We start from the raw sequence: 21,942 nt of genomic DNA, 5'->3' as shown, positions 1-21,942 counted from the left end.
AATGGCAGAATCCAGCCTCTCCTCCCACAAGAGTGCAAACCACAAACCCTCTTAATGTAGAATAACTGGCCTGCAGCCCAAGTGCTTAAGCCAGAACGAATACACTTTTAGAATATCAGACACTGGGCCTTCAATCAGCAATTCCCAGCTTAGAAGGATGTAAGCTACCTGCCCTGCCACAACAGTGCAGACCACAAACCTTAATGCAAAACAATTTGTATGAAGCTGGAGTGCTTAAACCAGGAGACATGGAATAACAGTTACAATTTAATCAGGCTGCTACCAAGCAGTAATAAATGCAGCAGAATAAATAAAATTGAGTACTTTTAAGAAGAGGAAAAGCAAAATAAAGTAGGTGGAAACACAAATACAGTAAAAGCAGATGAATATAGTGCACTTTTTTTTTTTTTTAGTGCAATGAGAGGAAGGAAGAACCTAAGTGGGTTGGCCTTCTCAAGTCTTCTCTCTGTATTAAGTCGAGTGAACACCAGACTCAGAATATGATCTCACTGTACTCGGTTAAGTGAGCAAATGAGATGGACCCAGGAGAAGTGTTCTAATATAGACTTAAAGGAGGGGCAGCAATTCCAGAGCCTCCAACACTAACACCAACACTAGAACAGGGAGGGTGGGTGGGGAACTAACTGCAGAGAGACGCACAACACACTGTTCAATGAAACACACAATTAGGAAACAGAAAAAATGAAAATACAGTACTTTTAAAACTGCAAGTTTGCACTTAACAGAAGACTAAAATACACTACTGCAAGTTTCACTTAACTTAAGCTTCTAATGCAGATGATTGTAGCCAAGCAATTCTCTCAGAAGTTGGCGTTATTAGGCAAGCTTTGTTTTTAAGTGCACATTAAATCAGTGTAACTGATAAATCCACAAACAAAACTAGTGAGTCAACACCACAGATAAGATGAACTTTTAATAACTAATAAACTTATAAAAACAAACATGAAAAATAGACAGTATATAAAGTAAGCGCTTTCACATTTCAATGAATACTTCAACACTTCAACAGACTTGTAAATAAACTGCTGTGGATGTCATTTAAATACAACAGGAAATTATCTAGAATGCATTTCCTCCTAATCACTGAACATTAATTAAAAAAAACTACACCTTTAAGATCTATTCAAAATTTTCTAAAAAATCTATATTTATTTAATCTCAGTACATGCATATATAGAATAAATATAACAAAATTGCATAATTAGGAAAGTATATGAACATTAATTAATAAAACATTTAAAATTCACAGTGATTGAGTGGTATTAAATGAAACAAGAAACACAATGACACTAGTAATATCTTAACGTGCTCCACATAGACATACTGGCAGTAAAACCATTATAACACACTGTTATGTATCAGGGATATAAAACTAAACATATGCCTTATAAAACCTATTATAAAAGCCTACATATCAAAACATTAATTTATCAAACAAAATATTTACATACTAATGTTGTAGGGGTCTATCTATAAGAAAAGGCTTAAGGGAAATCCTATCATTTATACCATGCTCTTTATCTGCTTGAAGCCTAATGATCTATCATAGATAGACCCCTACAACATTAATATTTAAATATTTTGTTGTTTGATAATTAATGTTTTGATATGTAGGCTTTTGTAATAGGTTTTGTAAGGTATATGTTTAGTTTTATATCCCTGATACATAACAGTGAGTGTGTTATAATGGTTTTACTTCCACTATGTGGAGCACGTTAAGATATTACAAGTGTCATTATGTTTCTTGTTTCATTTATTTAATACCACTCAATCACCGTGAATTTTAAATGTTTTATTAATTAATGTTCATATACTTTCCTAATTATGCAATTTTGTTATATTTATTCTATATATGCATGTACTGAGATTATATATAGATTTTTTTAGAAAATTTTAAATTGATTTTAAAGGTGTCATTTTTTAATTGATGTTCAGTTATTCGGAGGAAATACATTCTAGATAATTTCCTGTTGTATTTAAATGACACCCACAGCAGTTTACTTACAAGTCTGTTGAAGCATTCATTGAAATGTGAAAGCGCTTACTTTATATACGGTCTATTTTTCGTGTTTGTTTTTATAAGTTTATTAGTTATTAAAAGTTTGTCTTCTTATCCGTAGTGTTGCCTGACTAGTTTATTTGTGGACTTCTATCTTTTCACTGAGGTACTTTATCCTTTGGCTGTTTTTTGCTGCTTCAACATAACTGCTAAATCAGTGTCAACTCCTCACCCCTTAATGGGGGAACACTGACACAGATTAAAATGGCAAGCAAACCTCACTTAGTTATAGTGAGGCAAAAATCCCATTCTGTTTCCATCAAGTAGTACACTAATTTAAGCATATATCAAATTCTGGTGAGAAATCTTTTATTATTCTTTGTACAATCACAATAAAAAGGTAAAGTCTTAACACCAGTACCCCCCCCGATATGAAGTACTCCATGATTTTTCATGTTCCTCAGTTATAGCTCTACTGCACACGTTCAAGCTCAGTCTGTTTTGCAACTCTAAGATTCAATGTAAAAATGACTTTAAAATCTCAATGATACAAAGGCATAACTCACAATTACACAAACAGCTCATTTAATCAACAATGTTTAAAAACGTGAAGAGCCTTCGTATTTTACTATATGCAATTATGATGTCTGCACCACAGAAGAAATGAAGCTAGAAATTCCAAACGATATGCTAGTTATAGTAATTTCAAGTCAAATAAAACACACAGATATCCGAAGCAAAACTACCCTGCATTAGATCATCTGATTTAAAGGAAAACACTTCCCAAACTTTGTAATGACCAGTAATTGGTGGTGTAAGATAATTATGGTTAGTAGACAGATCAATGAGAAATAATTCTTAGAAGGTATGTTGAAGAGAGAGCAGATGAGTACTGTATATATGTTTGGAGGTGTAATTGGCAATGTGGAGTACCACAATACATGTGAAGGGCTGAATTTACTGGAAAGGAGAAAGGATGGAGGTATGGAGAATATAGGCTATGTCCTCTCAAATAAGGGTAGGGTTAAGCTGTGCAAATACACACATAGCAGAGAACTGGAAAAAAGTAAGGTGAAATGATAAATGTAAAGAAAAAGAATGTACTGTCTGCTGAGGTTAGCCTGCATGGTTAAGGAAGATGTGCATGGGGGAGCAGACCATTACAATGCACACACTGCACATCTGAAGCAATGGAGGATGACAGAGGGGAGTTAAAAGTCAACCTCAGGAGATAGTAGGGTAAGGGGAACAGTTTGTGAATGTGTGAGGTTTAACAAAGATGGAGTCCTCTCTGCAATGAAATTAAGATGCAGCTGACAAGGTTTGATGGTAAATGTCCTTAAAAATACACACTGTTGGAAGAAAAGTCAGTAAATACAAACACAGGATAACCAGCATTACTGCATAAAGTTTACATTTAAATAGAATTCACAGGATGATGTGCATCATTTTAACACCCAGTGTGACAAGACCCATAAAATAAATACTAATAAACAGTTGTCGTCTACCTCTGGGCAGCTATTGGCACGGTTTCCAAATACCTTCAAGTACCAGAAAGAAAAGGAGTATTAGGTGGTCAGCCATTTTGCTGAATGATGGCTATTCTTTAATCAAATCAAATCAATGACCTATACATCATTTGTCTAGTGAAAACTGTAGTTCCAATCTTGGACAGCAGTCCAGAGCACCCAACTTCAGTTTAAAAATGTACATCTCAGCATTCATTTTGAAATAAAATAATTATATTAGTCAATGAGGTGACAACTACATAACAAATCTCTCTTTCTACATAAGAATATCACCACTCTAAACTCCAGATGATGAATTATGAAGGTAAAAATTCCATACAGATTTATTCTTATTCTACGCAACAATGAATTAAAAAAAATGATGGGTATAGTGTGTGAGGGGGGTACAGCCCCTCCATAGAAGATGTAAAGAATAAGGTTTAGTTTAAATGTCATTTGACCTTTCAGTTGTGGAATTATGGGATGCATTCCACCCTGGGTAATCACTTACTTGGGATATGTTAGTTCTTATGGTAAATGAGCTGGGTTAAAATGGAAACCTAACTGGAGAAATGGAGCTTTCTTATTAGAAACAAAGGTAAAAAGCAACATTCAGATTAATTCTGCTTTTCAACAGTAAGTACCAAATTTCTTTTAAAAAGTCATTAAATGGAATAGGCTAGGAATCTGTTTATGCCAAAGGCCATCCACAAACTGGAAAACCAGCCAAAGGAGGAAGTTGGTAGGAAGGAAGCAGACATAGGCTTGCCTCACTGATCACAGACCCCTCTCACAGAGCCCTCACTGATCGCAGAGCCCTCCCACAGAGCAAGGCAGACCAGTGTTTCAGTGAAGAAGCCATTTCCAGGAACAAGTGCATACAGTTTGCCTGCCGTATGTGGCACACTTGTGGACTCAGGAAACTGGATGGGAAAAGACTGGTCACAAACATGTTACCGTACTGCACCTAACAAAAGAAAGCAGACTTCCCCCTTACAGGAAAAAATTCCCAGCTCCTACGCATAAATTGAAATTCTCATTTCTAATATTGAATAATACAAATGGGTCATTGGGCAGGCCACCAAATAGCACAGGCAAGGATAAAAAAAGTAAAAAATAATGTTACAGTGAAAAGCTGGAAATCCAATTTTCAAAGCTGATTACCCAAGCCAGACTTGAAAACCCAGACATACATTCCCTTTAGTTAGTGTTACAGAATGATTTCCAAGTCATTAAAGCAATAATGCAACATTCGTGGTCTGCACTCTTGTGGGAGGAGAGGCTGGACTCTGCCCTTCTAGCTGGGAATTTCTGGTTAAAGGCTTACAGTGCCTGCATATTTAAACTACTTCTTACTGAAATTGGTACACCTTGTTTGCTGTAGCATAGACTAGATCCAGGCCTGCTGAATCTAGCTTTGTTTGTATAACTTGAGCACTAATCCAGGCATTCTTTAAAGTATTCAATTGTATTTATTACTGCTTGGTAGTAACTTGATTAAAGTGTAGCTATCATTCTAAGTCTTTGGATTAAGCAATTGGGCTTCAGACCAGTTGCTTTACATTAGGAAGGTTTGTGGCCTGCACTGTGGTGGCAGGACAGGTAGCTTACACCCTTCTAAGTTGTGAACTGCTGACTGAGGACTCAGTGTCTGTTATTCTAAAAGTGTATTAGTTCTGGTTTAAGCACTTGGGCTTCAGGCCAGTTATTTTACATTAAGAAGGTTCGTGTTCTGCACTCTTGTGGGAGGAGAGGCTGGAATCCGCCCTTCTGAGCTGGGAATTTCTGGTTAAAGGCTTATAGTGCCTGCATATTTGAACTGTTTCTTACTGAAACTGGTACACCTTGTTTGCTGTAGCATAGACTAGGATCCAGGCCTGCTGAATCTAGCTATATTTGTACGCTTGTTGTTTGTTTGCTTGTTATTTCCCTGAAACACTAATGCCACCTAAAATGCAGCTTTTCAGCACTTCTGTGGATCCCTAGTGATATCTGCATTGCTTACTGTACTTATTTCCTTGTTTCACTTGAAAGAAAGTTACGGTTTGTCATTTTTGCATTTAAGTTACCTGGCACTTGCTCACTAAAGCAATTATATAAGTCAGCACTAAAATATTAAAAGCACTACACCCTCACAAACTCCCCTTGAGTACCTCGTTCCCCATTGGCCCTTTTTTTTCAATTATAAAGGAATTCCCAATACTATTCTAGCATGTCCAAAGGTCAGTTGTCAATCTCCTCTCCGGTCCAGCTGGTGAATCTGGGACTCTTGAGGCAATGTTACAACTGCCTCATGTACACAGACAACCCTCTCCTCCTCCCAACAAATTCCAACACATGTGAGAGATGCAACCATATAGCCATACTGAAGGCTAAGCTCTCTCAACTCAGTACTGGCGAAACCAGTCAGGAGGAGAAGGAAACTGCACTCACTACAATTCCAGTCTCACATAGACCTACCATGACAGCAAACCAAACACAAACACACAAAAACATACTCGGAGGCTCTAAATAAAAATCTGCCTAAGCAGCAGAGACTTCCAAAGTGGACATCCAAGCAACCGCTACCCCAAAACAAAACACATGCAACACATAGCTCACAAAGCCAGTGTGCCGAACAGTCACAGCCCTTAAGGCTAAACAACACACCTGATACAGTTGTAATAGGTGACTATTGTCAGGCACACTGACGTCCCGCTCACCAGGCTGAACAATGAGAAGGTCACGGTGAGCTGCCTGTCGGGCGCTAGGATCCGCCACATAACACAAACACTCAGGTCACTCCAAGGCAAGTACAAATTTGACTCAGTCATTGTCCATGTTGGTATGAATGACCTGAGACGTACCTCCCTGGACTACGTGAAAAGAGACATAGAGGAGCTCCCTGAGCATGTAGCCTAGGCCGGTATGACCCTAACCTTGAGTAGCATCTTACCCTCACCAAGAATGATGCCACAATATGAAGACAAGATGATCAATTTCAACAATTGGCTTAAGTATTGGTGTCATTCAAAGGGGATCCAATGCCTGTCAGCCTGGGATGACATGCTCGACAAGCCACGATGCTTCGCTATGGACGGCTTGCAGCTGTCACCCCTGGGCTTTTGGATATTGGCAAAGGCTCTTGCTACCCCCATAGTGCCTTTTTTAGGCAAGGCTCAAAAGACAAACCCACCTCCATAGGTATCACAAGGGATAACAAACTAAGAGTAATGCTACTCAACGCCAGAAGTCTAAACCTCAAGATGCATGCACTCGAAACTCTCCTTAGCATGGAGAACATAGATATCTGTGCAGTAACAGAAACCTGGTTTAAGGCTCCCAAGAGCACCCCAGCACTACCAGGTTATACCTCATACCATGCTTTTTGGCCCCAAAACTTGGACCGAACCACAAAAGGAGGGGGAGTATCAATATTAGTCAAAGATACCCACACCTCCAGGTTGGTGGCACAGCACGAAGCATCAGAGACTATCCATGTGCAACTAACAGTGGGTAAAACTGCCTTCCAGTTTATAGCCTGCTACAGACCACCCTCCCAAACCCAGGAACCCCACTCGGCCTTCCTGAGAACACTGGAAAATATGAAAGTCTCTCCAAAACACCATTATATTGGGCGACTTCAACTACCCAAACATAAACTGGGAGCATTACTCTAGCTCCAACACCCTAGCCCAAAGGTTCCTAGAATTTATAAACTCAAATGCTATGGAACAACTTGTTACCACTCCTACAAGAGGGGAAACCATACTGGACCTGATCACCAACAACATGGGGACTCTATGCTACAGCCCAGAAGTGTATCCCTCACTGGTAAGATCAGACCATAAACTAATCTCACTGGATATTCACATCCTGACTCCACCCCCCTGCCCTGAAAACCACAGTGAAAAACTTCTCTAAAGCAAATTTCACACTCCTCAAAACCGAGGTGGAATCCTTCAAAGCCCCCGGGCCTGTGGAAAATACGGCCCAGACCGCAGAATCCTTTATAAACGCATTCTATGAACACCTTCAGGAATGCATGGATCATGCAATCCCAAATAAAACCAAGACCCAGTCCTCCAAAGGCAGACGTCCTGTCTGGTGGACCCCAGCCATAAACAAACTATACAATAGAAGGAGGAAGCTACTACATGATAGAGCAAAATCCCAAAAAGGGAAGGCATCTCTCATCAGTATTAGCAAAAAAGTACGGGCACTCATAAAATCGTCTAAGGCCAGCTTCGAGAGAAAAATTGCATAGGACACTAAGGATAATCACAAAGCTTTCTTTAGTTATGTTAGGAACCTGGGTGGGAATTCCCAGATATGCTCAGAATTAGTCCAAAATGACAAAAAATACAACGAACCCACAGACATTGCCAACATCCTAGCTGACAGGTTCAGTGCAAACTCCCCCCCCCTCCCCACCAAAAGGGCAAATATCTATCCCAGCAGAGTGCTGCCCCCCTGACATCTCAGATGCTCAGGTAATAGCTGCCCTCTCCAAAGCAAAAAACACAGCATCAATGGGACCAGATGGTGTCCCGGGCTGCGTCCTACATGAACTCCAAGAAGAGCTAAACCCAAACATAAAACTACTGTTAAATCTCAGCCTTACTACAGGATATGTACCCAAAGAGTGGCGTACAGCAACAGTGGTCCCTCTCCACAAAGGTGGTGCCTCAACAGATCCTGGAAACTATCGCCCCATAAGCCTGACTAGCTTGGTCTGCAAAGCTATGGAAAGGATCATCATGGACCTTATAAATAAAATATATTGGGGACCTACAGACACTGGATCCTACCCAGTTCGGCTTTGTTAAGGGCAGATCCTGCCTCTTAAACCTGGTTGATTTCTTTGAAACAGTCACCAAGGCCATTGACGAGGGGAAGGTGGTCCACACAGACTACCTGGACCTCGCAAAAGCCTTCGATACAATACCCCACTCGGGCATTATAGATAAGCTCACCAGCTTAAATATAAACCCCTATGTCACTAGATGGGTTGCAAACTGGCTCAAGGACAGAACCCACATGGTTAGAATTGCTGGAGCCATGTCAGACTCCAAACCAGTTACAAGTGGCGTCCCACAAGGCTCAGTCCTGGGACCTCTCTTGTTCAGTATATATTTCTCAGACGTACAGGCCAGCACGGAAGGACTGCTGCTGACCAAGTTCGCAGATGACTGCAAACTGGGCGCCATAATCGATTCTCCAGCCGACACAAGCATCCTCCAAAAGGGCCTCATAGAAACAGACAACTGGTGCCAGAGCCATGGCCTCAAGCTAAATGCTAAAAAGTGTATAGTCATCCCCTTTGGCAAAAACAAAGTGCCCACAAATTACCACATAGGTGGTAATCCATTAAGTACAGAAGTAATTAGGGACCTGGGGACCCAAGTTGATAGCAATCTCTCATTTGACAACCACGTGGCCAAAGTGGTTAGAAAAACATTTTATATAGCCCACCTAATCATGAAGGGATTCACATCTAGATCAGGGGAGGTCATCGTGCCTCTTTACTCATCCCTCATCAGGCCCATAATTAAGTACAATGCCCCTTTTGGGATGTACCTTACCAGACACCTGCAGCAACTGGAAAGACCCCAAAAGTACCTCACCAAGAGGATCAAAGGGCTCAAACAGATGCGATATGCTGCCCGGTTAAAGAAACTCCAGCTCTACTCAGTGGCATACTGCCTGCTCAGAGGCGATCTGTGCCTGACGTATAAAGCCATGTCCAACCCGGAATTAATGGACATGCTGCACCTCAGAAAATCCAAATCCCATCGAGCTATGCGCGCTCGAGAGACTTGAACCTCAGCACTGAAATAAATAGGACATGCTGGAGGGACAGATTCATAACCCAGAGGCTCCCTTCACTCTGGAATAAAATACCAGTCCAGGTTAGGCAGAGTCCCTCATTGGCTCTCTTCAACAGGAATCTTGATGAGTGGATGGGAGATTGTAGGTTTACCCCGGGTATCACTCTGTGTCACTGTTAGACAGAGGCACAGTATACTAACTTCGAAAAAGGGCATAGCAAAATTAATTTAAAATAGGCGGCGAAAGCCAAACACACACTGACTAGGCTTATATAATGCCCTAGGGCAGATAGCCTAGTATGAACCTATGAATCAAAGACAACATGCTACCTTTACTGGTAAGCTGCTTGGTTCTCTGAACCACGCATTGCAGCAAGGATATTGAAAATCTGCTGTCAGCAAGAGAGAGAGAGAGAATATGAGGGCGTCCAAGAATAAAAACCTGAATTACATAAATAAATTGAGTAAAGTTAGAACTAAAGCAGAAAAAAAAATGGAACTTAAGAGGACAGTCTGGAAAAGCAGATTAAAAAGGGATCTTAAGATAGAATCAGGAAAAGCAAGTAGAAATGACACTCAGGGAAGGGATAGTGTGGAGAAGATATTCAGAAAAGTGTATTCACAAAAAAAAAGCAAATGACGACCAAAGTGTCTACGATGTAATAACAGAGGTTAAAAGACTGCACAGAGCGCTAAACATGCTATATAAGCAAAAAGGATTGAAAGGGGAAATTAAATTACGTGCGACACGAAAGCAAGTTCACAGCAAGTGAAAGAGGGGCAGCTGGCATGGAACTTCTGTTTTTATCAATACACTAAGTTGTATATGTTTCTGTTTTGCAGCAGCACATTCTATGACAATTTTGTTGTTGTTGCAATACAAATTTGTTTTAATGGCAAAGTAATAAAGCCAAAAAAGATCAAAGAGTGTGGACTTACCACTTGCTTCTGCTTAAGGGGCTTTGCACAGTAACTCCCATCTGAGTGCTACAGAATGGAAAAAAAACCTGGAGAAATCATGTGATGCAAGTTTTGCAGCTACTACTACTGTACAAAATGGTGGTAGAAACACAAAAAAGCAGAATAGTGTTGCAATCTACATGACACAATTTCATCTGGAGTAACTTTCCTTTGGAAAATGCTGTTTAACCTGACAATTGTGAACAGCAGAATTATTTAACAGGTATTTCTGAAACATCTCTATACTGGCAGTACAAATCCAGTGTAAGTGCAACAAACCACTCTATGAAAACACGCTTTTGTTTACAGTTATTTTGTTACATGTATTTCAACTTGGTGAAAACGTGAGCAGTCACAATTTTTAAATGACCTTCCAACTCCAATAGAATCACTTAATGTAATCATCAAAAACATCTTTCAGAAGGCTTCCTGTAGCAGATCTCTACAGATTTACACGTGTGAGTGTGTCCAAGTGTGGTCTAAATTGAATTATCATTGCAAATTAACATCATGATTCAATTATGTGGGAGATGAACTATTGACTTATTACAAACTATGAAAGAATACAAAACACATAGCAAATGTTTTTTGAGGAGGATAAGCCCCCCTCCCCCAAATCCATGCCCCTCACACTCCCAGGACTATAAATGCACTAACTCTGGCAGTTAATAGAGAGGACTGAACCTCTTGTTAATGAGCTGCTTCCTGTGGCAAGGCTGCATGGTTTAAATCTTTCTACCTTCATTTAAGGATGGGAGACTGGCACAGTGGTTAAGGTGTTCACTTTATAAGCACAAGGTGCAAGATTTGATTCTCACATGGGGTAATTGGCTGGGCTTGGAATGGCTCACAAGGATAGTTAGCCTGATACTAATTTATGGAGTGGGAGTTTGGCATAATAATTAAGGTGTTTACCTTATGGACACAAGGTGCAGAGTTTGATTCTCACATGGGGTAATTGGCTAGGATTAAAAATGACCCACAAGGACAGTTAGCCTAGTACTCATCTATGAACCTAAGAACACTTAAGATTGCACAGCAATGGACAAAAGGAAAACTCCCTTATCTTACTGTCACCAGGTCTTTCCAAAACACTGTCAATGCTGATCAGCTGCAATGGAATTGAAAGGAATGAACTTACAAAGTGATCTTCCAAAAATAAATAACAATACTGGCAGACTGTACTATAAGAGTACCCCTTCTTCAGTTCCTTCACTTGTACTACAAACTCCAATAGAAAGCATCTAATGAAAAATACACAAAACACGTCAATGGAATGTATTCAACGAAGTACAGCACTCCCTGTGTGCGCACACATGCATAACTACATCTATGGACAGAGAAATAGGTAGGAAGATATGTCTACCTCAACCACCCAACCTCCTTTTTTATAAAGTATTTATTTAAAATCATCTATTTTTTTCAAATTTACTCTACAAACTGCTTTATTTATTCAAAATATAAATTATAATTCCTTAAATATTTACTAGTTCATTAAAAATTAAATCTTTTATTCTATTTCTTATTCTATACACAAAACTAATCTTCTTGGTCTTATTAAAACTTTTGTCCCCAACTCACATCACTGTCTTGAATAAATTCCAACAACTTTTCTCTACATCTTTAACTTCAACCGTCAATCTCTGTATTTCTAAAGCGGTTTACTTTCCATCTTGTCTTGAATTTTTTAACATCTTTAACTATTCAGTCAAATTTAACTTCCATTCATATTCTTTATTGAAAAACTTTACATGAACAAAAGCATTCAAATTTCTGCACCCAATCTTACATTTTAATTTCCTTGATCATTTCTAATCCTTTTCTTTTTCAATTCTATATGCTGAAAATGTTCTCTCTTGTACTGATTTTACATCCTGCATTTTCATTTTTGTCTATTTGGCACTGTTTCACGTATTCTTGATCACATCCAATAATTCCTTTTCATTCAGATCATTGTATTGCTTCTATTCCATCTAAGCCAGTCCATTTACTTATTTTTGTATTCATGCTCTCACTTACCTGCATGGCTTTTCACCTTTGCTTAATTCCCATTTAAATGTTCACTTCAATGTTCTACATAATACTTTTTTCTGCAATATTAATTATCTTCCTTATATTTAAATTATAATTCCTTTACAATCCTTTTGCATACTTATCCTAATTAACTTACTTACTTTCTATTAATGATAAACTTTATGGCACCCCCTTACACTTAGTACTAGATCTGCACTGTGCCCAATCCCCATATATTAACTGCACTGTTTGTATTTTTATTAATCAAATATTCAAGTTATACCGTTAAAAATATTGTTTTAAATGTTTTAATAAATTTGTTAACCCACACAAAATACCAGACCATTCAAATTTTCATATATTTTAATACAAAATGTATTTGATGCATATTACCATTGGTATTCATCGACTCTAATTCCACCTTGCCACCCCAAGTCCTGGGTTCATACACATTTCATATCTCACCCAAAACTTCACCATACATATAATACTATAATTAAAAGACAGTGCTGCATGGGTCCAACCACAACCATACATGGTTGAGGGCCATCCATCAACTTGCAATAGGGAGCTGGTAATAGGTAGGGAAATCTAGGTAAGGAGGTTTGGCAAAGGTAGGGGTCTTAATAGGTACTCACGCTCTGGCAACAACACCATTCTCTCAAAAAGGTCTGCATTGAGTTGCAGTTTGTTTTTTTTTTGCTGGTTATTCATGTTCTCTACATTGGCATGGTTTCGGTCAGCTGAGTTTATGGAGTTACTTCAGTGGGCAGTTGGTTACTATGGTTATCTACTCTTTTCTATTTGATTCTTAAAAGTTAAAGTACCAAAGTGAGGCTGTCATGTTTACTCTCGGCAGGAAATTCTGTTAGAGATTACAAGTAGTATCCCCCTGGAGGAGTCTAGGAGGAGATGCAGAAAGGCTATCCCAGGAGGATGCAGAAAGATGGATGAACCTTTTCGCTTTTTTCTGATTAGAAAAGATTGCTTTGTTTTTTCCTGGTTTTTTTGCCTCTTAGTGCTTTTTCTAGTTGGGTAAGTTTTTGAAGGACATGTGTTCCAAACAGGGCACTATACATAAGTATTTTGAGGGGCAAGGAATCCATTCAATTAACTATATTTAATTAAAAGACATACAATTTTAATTATTTCAGCAGTTGCAGAAAGCCCTTCTTGGAAAATACTAGTGTAATTGAAGACTTTCAAGAACATCACCCACCAAGCCATAAATCAAACTACAACCAATAGCAAACTTTATAAATGTGACGTCACAGGAGAGCCCCACACGTTCACACATCAAAACACAGACACACAAGAGGAACACCACACCAAACCTGACCTTTCTTTTGACACCACTCTTCTCTTGAATCTTAGTAAGAAATCTTCTGATTACTGTTACTGTCTGATATCAGCCAACATAGTTTTAATTTCCATTACTACTAGAGGTATCAATGATGCCAGCAAGCTCCAAATAAGCACTATAGACAGAACTGTCAGGGTCAGTGACTATCATAATTTTTCAGAACAAGGAGATAAAAATAAAGTCCATAAACCAGATTGAAAACAGAAATAGTGTACAGGGTTTCTTTGATTCCCCCCCCCCTGACTACTTGACTAATAATTAAAACCTATTTCATGACTTTACATGTAATGCTGGTGAGGCCAATAGCTGCAGGAGTCTGTGGTGGAGTCCACTGCCTGCGCGCACCACCACTGTCACATTCTCAGAGGTCATGACATACCCTACTATGGACAGGCGAAGGAAAAAAGTATTAAGTGGATATTCAGTGATCTTTTACTTTGTGCTATCTAGGAGCTATTGTTCTTGTTTTGACTTGAGCTTGTGTTATGGTCAATAGTGATTTGGGGGGAAGGGCAGTTTAGTGGTTCTAGGAACAGGGGTATGAACAGAAGGGTGAAACTGGAAATGAAGCTGACAGCTAAGATACTGGCTGTGGCTATAGGATCAAAACAGGCAATGTTGCTCAGTGCATTTTTGGGTGTTACTTGTAATATTCCTAGTATAGTGAAAAAAAGCTTTATGGTTTTCTTTGGAGTAGATTTCAGTTCATATCCCATCTTAGTTTTCCCAATGGTATGCATAAGTTCTTTGCTGCCTTAAGTACCTTCTTATGATGGGAATCATTTATTTGGGAGTTCAACCACAGGGTTTATTTTTGATTATCCCATTATACTTATGGTGAATAAGGATGACGTTCCCTGTAGTTTGGTTTAGATATTAGCATATTAAGATAAACAGTTATATAATTCAACTCAGCAAGATTCTCTCTTTCAAATACTATTCAGCTTCCCTTTCGTATTACCTGTCTAAAACTATAGAAAAACTTGCTTTCAAACCTGCAACAAGTCATTAACAACATACTTCCTCCAAGGCCACTTTTTAGCATTAGACAAAAAATGCTCAATAAATCAGCACACCAGCTCTTGATATTAAAAGTCACATCAGTATGCTTTGCATTGCCTAAATGTATCAGTGAACAAATGCTTTACAGTAGGCCATAATGGCTGCACACAATGTTATCTTACAGGTCTCACCGGTTCATTACAGTTTCATCTTTTATACCAATTCTCACCAATGTACTTTTTTTTACTTGCTACATTCACTGGTTTCACACTGACCTGTTAACAAATATTTGTTAGAAAAACAAACAGCAATGCAGAAGTTTGGGGTTGAGGCAGTGGCAGGGTTTGTGGTAGAACACATATGTAAAGTGGTACGGGGGGGTGAAACCCCCCGTCGCTCATTTCTCATGTGCTTAATAAATGTATGCAAAGAACTTGGATGGACTGCATAGTGAGTATCCAGAATAAGGTCTGTGGGACCTCTTGGCCTGCTCTTTTTTCAAGGAGATCGGTAACCTCCTGAATTGTAGTTGTCTTTTTTTTTTTTTTTTACCCCAGAGTGGAATGTCCAGTAAAGGAAGAGATTATGGCAGCAGGGCGTTTGAAAAAGGAATCTGATAATCTGTGATATTTCCTTGACCCAACTGTCCTTCATTAAGGCCAGCTACACTTCAGAATGAGGAAATGCAACTCCAACTGCTGCCAGAAAGGACAGTCAGGCAGTACCTCAGGAGTTCTGCCTGTTCCTGAGGATGGACCATGGATTCCCTAGTTTTATGGACTACCAGCTACATCTAGGTCTGTGGAAGTTAGACAACTCACCATGCTAACCCATACTGAGTCTGCTGGGATACTCTACACCAGATATTCTTTGCTACTTTTTGGTTTCAGGCAAAAGAACTTTGAAGGCTGAGAATTTAATCCTAACAGTGGTGATCATCTTGCCTTCCTGCTCAGGCTGTTGTACACTGTCCCATATCTTTAGCAAGGGAGCAGCCATCATGGGGGCGGATGCCTGATCTCTCTGTCCTGACTAATCCAGCTGCAGTATTATACAAGAACCTCATGAAGACCATGGCAATTTTATTCATACCTCTGTTAAAGTACATAATAATATATATATGAACTCCCCCACAGGTGATTCATGATCTTAGACTCCTTACTGGGGATGCGGGATGGAATGAGTCACCTGGGTATTCTCCAGAGATCATCTCTTAATGCAACTGATATAAGGGTCAACAAGGGGTTCCTTGCTCCAATGTGGTCTGTCTACAAGAGGCCTAAAAACTTTCAGATTTCCTTGGTATTGGTGCCACAATGTCTGGCTTTTTCCAAGCCCATGGACAAATAAGGGCTCCCATTCTATATGGAGGTGGGTCCAGCTAAGCTGTCATGGGGGTACATGTCTGAAGGCCTTTTGAAGGTTCTCTTCCTCAAGTGAAGTGCTATCAATGGGCCAGGATCTCATTCTGCTACATCATCTCTAGAACGTTAGTTAACTTTGGATTTTCTGGAGAAGAACTGTAGGGAGGGCTTTCTTCACTAAGGGCAGTGACTGACGAAGGGGACTACAAAGGTAAGTTTAAATGTTTCCTCATACTTGTCCTCTTCCTTAGAGAACTTGGAAGGGAAACGTCTGCATATTCCAGAAAGACCCACACCAGACCCTCTGGGTCTTAAAGGGGCCTTCTAATACCTGGTCTTGCTGGTAGAAAAACAAATGGCTGAAAGTGTACATCTGACTGGTATGTGCATGTGCAGCTACAATGGTAGAAGTCTGCTCCATGGCTGAAAACCTCAAAGGTTTCCTTGGAGCAAAGTCTCCGGTCTTGGCAGTAAGCAGTGAAACAACAAACATCAAAGGTGTCAGAGGCCATAGTTTGATTTTTTTTCACCAAGATTAACACCGATGCTGCTACACTGACAGCCATCATCACTGGGCTCAGGTCCCACATTGACAAACTGCACTTCTACACTGAGCAGTCAAATGATGACAGTGTTGGAAAACAGTTACAGATGGAGTGAGTAACACTCTGTATGAAAGCATCAGCAATGACAATCTTAGGCCTAGTGAACCTCAGCACCAGATTTTACCAGTGCCAAGAACTTTGACTTAGTGGAAATACTTACTGAAAGTCTCAATGGTAATGGCACAGGCTTCACATGAGGCCATGATACTCCCAGTACCAAACTATAGTCTGGGGCGGAGCCCACAAAGTGGAGGGTCAGGCTTTGTCCCTGGCTGTGCTAGAAACAGGTGGCTGACATGACACCAAGCTCCAGCTGGGCCTTTGGAAAGGTTGTCATTTTTTTCCCCAGTTTATGGGTATAGACAGGCTGTACACACACCAAGAGGACCTAATGGAAAGTGTGGAAGCTGGCCTTGAGTGTAGATACTTAAAGACAATTCTTGCTCTCAGGTAAAGCTGTCCTGTATTTTCCTTGAAATTGAGTCAGACAGCCCTGAATGGTCAGGTATGGCAGTATCACACACAGCTGTCAGAACTAATGGTGCCTGGAAGGTCCTGGGTCACAGAGCAGAAGACTGTAACCAAGGGAGTTATGTTGAAGGAATATCTATAATGTACCCACTACCCTCCTCTAACCTTTTCCTCATTTTGTTGTTCATATACCTTACCCTGTTAAGAGGCTTTGACCTTAAGAAGGCACATCTGTATCAATTTGTTCTTTCTGTCTAGTAAAACCCAACAGCTAAACCTACAGAAATACTACATTCTGCCTTTAAATGCTCTGGCCCTAGGCAACCAACATGCGAGTCATGTTGGACTTTATCTGCACATTTTTCACATTTCAGAAAGTCAGATATCTTATCCAAATTCATTGTACGAAACTGTAAAACATTTGTCATCCATATAAATAGCACAGTTAACATCTCTCTACATGTGTAAAAAGTCAAACTGAAAAGGTGGCTCAGTTCAAGCAAATACGACACAACACTTGGCAATATTATCAACCCTGTGAAACTAAATGCAGTATGAAACCCAAGATTAGTAGTAACTGTTAAAGATGCTTTACTTGAAAACTATGCTGTAACTGACTGTGTGAAGTAAAGGGAAGAAAGGAAATAACAAAAGTTGGGAAATTAGGGTCGAAGCAGCCTTGGTGGGAATAGGCAGCAACAGAAATGAAATTATAATAAAGTTACAACAGTGAAGAAACTGTAAGAGCTGAGAAATCATTTAAGCTACAGAAGATGCATTACCAGGGAACTGAACTCAGGATCCCCGCATTCCATGGGGTTAGCATTGCTACTGGACCAAGGAGTCTCTGGACAGTTGCGTACATAGTCTCCACCAAGAGCAGTTGTTTTTTTCCCCTTTCAGTTAGGAAACCGCAATGACAGTTTTTTTTTAACAAGGTTCAGTACCTCCCTTTCTTGTTCAGTTTTTAACACAATACTAGGTTATTGTTTTTTTTACTGCATTTGGATGCCTGTGTCTTAATGAATCACTGTCACAGTCATTTCCCTAAAGGAAAGGAGAAATAACATCTCTTTTGGAGAATGGGCACCTGTCCAGTGGACATTTTGTTAGTTCAACAGCAGTAACAATGGCATGGAATGTGGAGGGTCCCGGATTCAGTCCCCAAACAAAGGTAAGGGGTTTCCTTTTTAGTTCAGTTGTTAACACACTACTAGGTTACTAGCTTGTACTGCATTAGGATATGCTTATAAGTATAAACAAAATGCAGTCATGGTGAGTTTCTAGTTAAAAAGAGAAAACTGCTCTTTGGGAAGACTGGATACTTAACTGTCATGAGGCTCTATAGTGCTCTACTGGCAATGACAACCACACCGAATGCACAGTCTCCTGTGTTCAATTTTCATATGAGTGACCATGTTTTCCTTTCCTGTTCAGCTGTTAATGTGTTACTTGTTTTACTGCATTTGGATGCTTGTGTGCTAAAGTATCACTGGAGCAAGAGGTGAAAAAAGCTTCGAGTCCTATTCGCACTTCAGGTAGATGGATGAATGATCATGCAGTGCAGTATAAGGGGACTGCTGCAGTCCTGTGTGCGTCATCCTTTGAATGACATGTTAAACCAAGGCCTTATCAGCCTGAGTTGGTAAAAAAATCTTGCAGCACCTAGTGAAAGTGAGTAGGGAAAGTTTTCCGATGCGCTAGCCAAATCTCCCCTAGTACTATAAATACCACTGTAGTTCTCTCCTGAAAAGAAGCTATTAGCCTTGTGAGACTAACCCAGTCAACAAAGAAAAACAAGCAAACAAAAAAAAAATTAAAGAAATCACCATCATGGTGGCTTCCTAGCTGAAAGGAGAAACAACTGCTCTTCAGGAAGACCAGGCACCCGATTATCCAGAGACTCCTCACTGGTCCAGTGGCAATCCCGAGACAAGGGTAAGTGCTTACTTTTCTTTTACCTGAAAATAAGTTATTGGCATCTTTAAAAAAAAAAAAAAAAAAAAAAAAGGAAGATACAGTAGACTTGATGTAGGCTTTGGAGAAAGAAGCAAGCAGGCATGAAAAAAAGAATGGATAAATCAAGAGGCACCAAATTTATGAAAAGGGGCAGTGCGGTAATGCTGGAAGAACACTACAGCAACAACGTTAATCCGAGTTTTCATACTTCTTCATATTGAGGACAAGTTATACTACCTTCTATCCTTAAATTCACGGATGTTTAAGCAGCAGGTTAAATAAGAGTGCAAGAAAAATAAGGGTTAATTTTCTGTCTTGTAAGATTGCTTCCACACTTAAAGTTAGCCTGAAACATTTGAAATTCAACCCATATGAAATCAGAAGTACTGTGACTGCACGCCGTGACGTCAGTCAATAACAAAGCTACAGCAGCACCTTTATTGGGAAAGTCAACACAAATGGGCAACAAGTCCATACGAAAAGACAGCAACATTCTAAGCACTACATAAAAACCTGAAAAGGTAACAAGGCTTGAGGGAAATCCAAAGAATAAGCAGTTTTCTTGTCAGACAAAGCACAAAACAAAAACTTTCCTCCATTTACCTGCTGGAATATACCCCATTCAACTAATTTCTTAATATAGGAAAAATGGCACAAAATGCAGCAGACTAACACTACATAGTAAAACTAGATGAACAGAAAAAAATGAAAGACAGTGAACACAGGCATCTAGCCAATGGACACACTGACCACTACCTATTGGGTAAGTATCTTACAGCAAAACTGTCACTAACAGCTCAGGAATGCAACTTAAAGTTTGCTAGGTTTGCTCTGGTCAGTTGCTTATAAGTACCTGTCAGCAGTGATTCACTCAAAAAGAAAACTACATACATCATGTGCATCAGAACTCAGCTTCTGCTGCCTGAACTCTAATGTTTATTTACTGTTGTTTGACTGTCAGGACAGTCCAAAAGGGTAGGTGCCCATTTCCTGCGAAGACCCAGAGGGAAAAGCTCCAAAGGGTTACAAAAACATTTTCAGAACAAAAATTTGATAATCTTCAAAAATAATACAAAAACATCAACAGTTTAAATAATTATACCAAATTAGACAATGTGAAAACATCTGTTAAGAAAGATACAATATAGGACAACAATTTAATATTTACAGAAAATGTAGCCAGTTTAGAAAAATTTAAGGTAGATTAAAATTAAAGCATGTGTATCATATGAAAAAGGGCACTCTACATAATGCACTGGCCAAGCACTTTATAACTCATGATTCTGAGCACACATTTTTATTCAAAGTATTGGAAGTAATAGTCCCTAATCCAAGGGGAGGTGATATAAAAACCTATACTGAAGCAAAAGAAACAGAATGGATTATTCTGTTGAAAGCTGATAAAGACCATGGGCTGAATGAAAGAGCTTCAATTAAACCAAAATTGAGACAAAGGAGAAATATTAAATAATATGAGTTTTTATATGTTCATACTGTCTATTTTTATTTAGCACATTTTATTAAGCATGCTTTAAGCAATGTTTTGTGTGTTTACAAGTGCTTGAATTAGTATATATATATATTTGATGATTTTATGCAATGTCTCTTTAAAAGCTGTAATTAATAGATTGCTTAAGTACTTAATTAGTGCACTCAGAGAAGTATATATTACAGAGACTTTTATTGAGTATGTGTTGGATCTGAAGAAGCTACATAGCGAAAGCGCTCATCCTGTCTGTTTTCCTGTCTATTTTGGATTAAAGCTGGAGTTTTTACATCATATCCCTTTGGATTTTTTCATTTGGTGATTGGTTCCTGCTAACGCTGTGGTTTACCTTTGTTCAAGATTATTTATTTATTGTGTTTGTTTACCAGGATAGTTTGACACTGCAGAAAATTACCCCTTTACAGCAGAGGCCCGGGAAGAAAACCTCCAGAAAAAATGATAACATTTCATAAGGAACATAAGAAGAGGTATACAAGTAATCAACAAATATACAAAATTTAAACAGTATCGTTAATATCTGCACCATGTAAAGAACTATGAAACATTTAGAATTGAACTTGGTAGAAAGAGAGAAAAGGAGGAAGTGCAAGATTTGTATTAAGAGGGGAGACGGAATGTTTTAGGATAGGTAGAAGGAAAAAAGGAATCGGTAAAAGACAAGGAGGAGACTTTGGACCAATAACTGAGAATATAGTGCTTGGAAAGAACAGGAGAAAGTAAAGGGGGCAGTAAAGGGGGCAGGACATTTATCATACGGGAGTTGAGTGTACAGAATCAGGTATATTTTAGTTACTCTCATGCACACAGTACACATCAAACATAAAAATCTACATACACAGAGGTTCTCTCAAAAAACTTACCTAAACACCAGAGACCCCCAAAACAGAAGACTGCTACAACTAATACAATCCCCACAGCACCCACAAAACATAGCAACACCAGTCTCTCACCCACCAAGCTCGTAAGGCAACACACTCCAAAAACAAATTTTCTAGTCAGTGGAGAATCAATAGTAAGACATAAGGATGTCCCACTCACCAGGCTGGACAAAGAGAAAATCACAGTCAGCTGCCTGTCAAGTGCCAGGATTCATCAGATCACGCATGTCCTCAGATCTCTCAGCAACAAGTACCATTATGACTCGGTCACAGATCATGTTGGTGTGAACGACCTGAGATATACCTCAACAGACTATATGAAGAGAGACATGACTGAGCTCTCTGAGTATATGTCCTAGGTAGGTATAGCCTTGAGCAAACTATCCTCACCTAGAACGATGCCACAGTATAAACAAAAAATTATGGGATTTCAATAATTGGTTTAGTTTTTGGTCATTCAAAGAGGTTCCAGTTCCTGTCAG

At 39.3% G+C, this 21,942-nt stretch overlaps 1 protein-coding gene across 2 annotated transcripts in view; it reads right to left on the bottom strand.

Moving 5' to 3' along the window:
• RNF157 (ring finger protein 157) overlaps positions 1 to 21,942 on the bottom strand; it is a 1,565,029-nt gene that overhangs the window by 338,811 nt on the left and 1,204,276 nt on the right. For both annotated transcript variants that reach the window (XM_044068100.1, XR_006364438.1), the window contains exon 8: positions 10,278 to 10,325. In XM_044068100.1, coding sequence (XP_043924035.1) covers positions 10,278 to 10,325 — 48 coding nt within the window. The remainder of the gene's footprint in view (positions 1 to 10,277; positions 10,326 to 21,942) is intronic.

The sequence above is a fragment of the Protopterus annectens genome, chromosome 4.part0 (assembly GCF_019279795.1).
Source record: "Protopterus annectens isolate FY-2018-M chromosome 4.part0, PAN1.0, whole genome shotgun sequence".
NCBI classification, from domain to species: Eukaryota; Metazoa; Chordata; order Ceratodontiformes; family Protopteridae; genus Protopterus; species Protopterus annectens.
The sequence above is the reverse complement of the archived record's forward strand: the minus strand, read 5'-3'. Positions and strand labels throughout refer to the sequence as shown.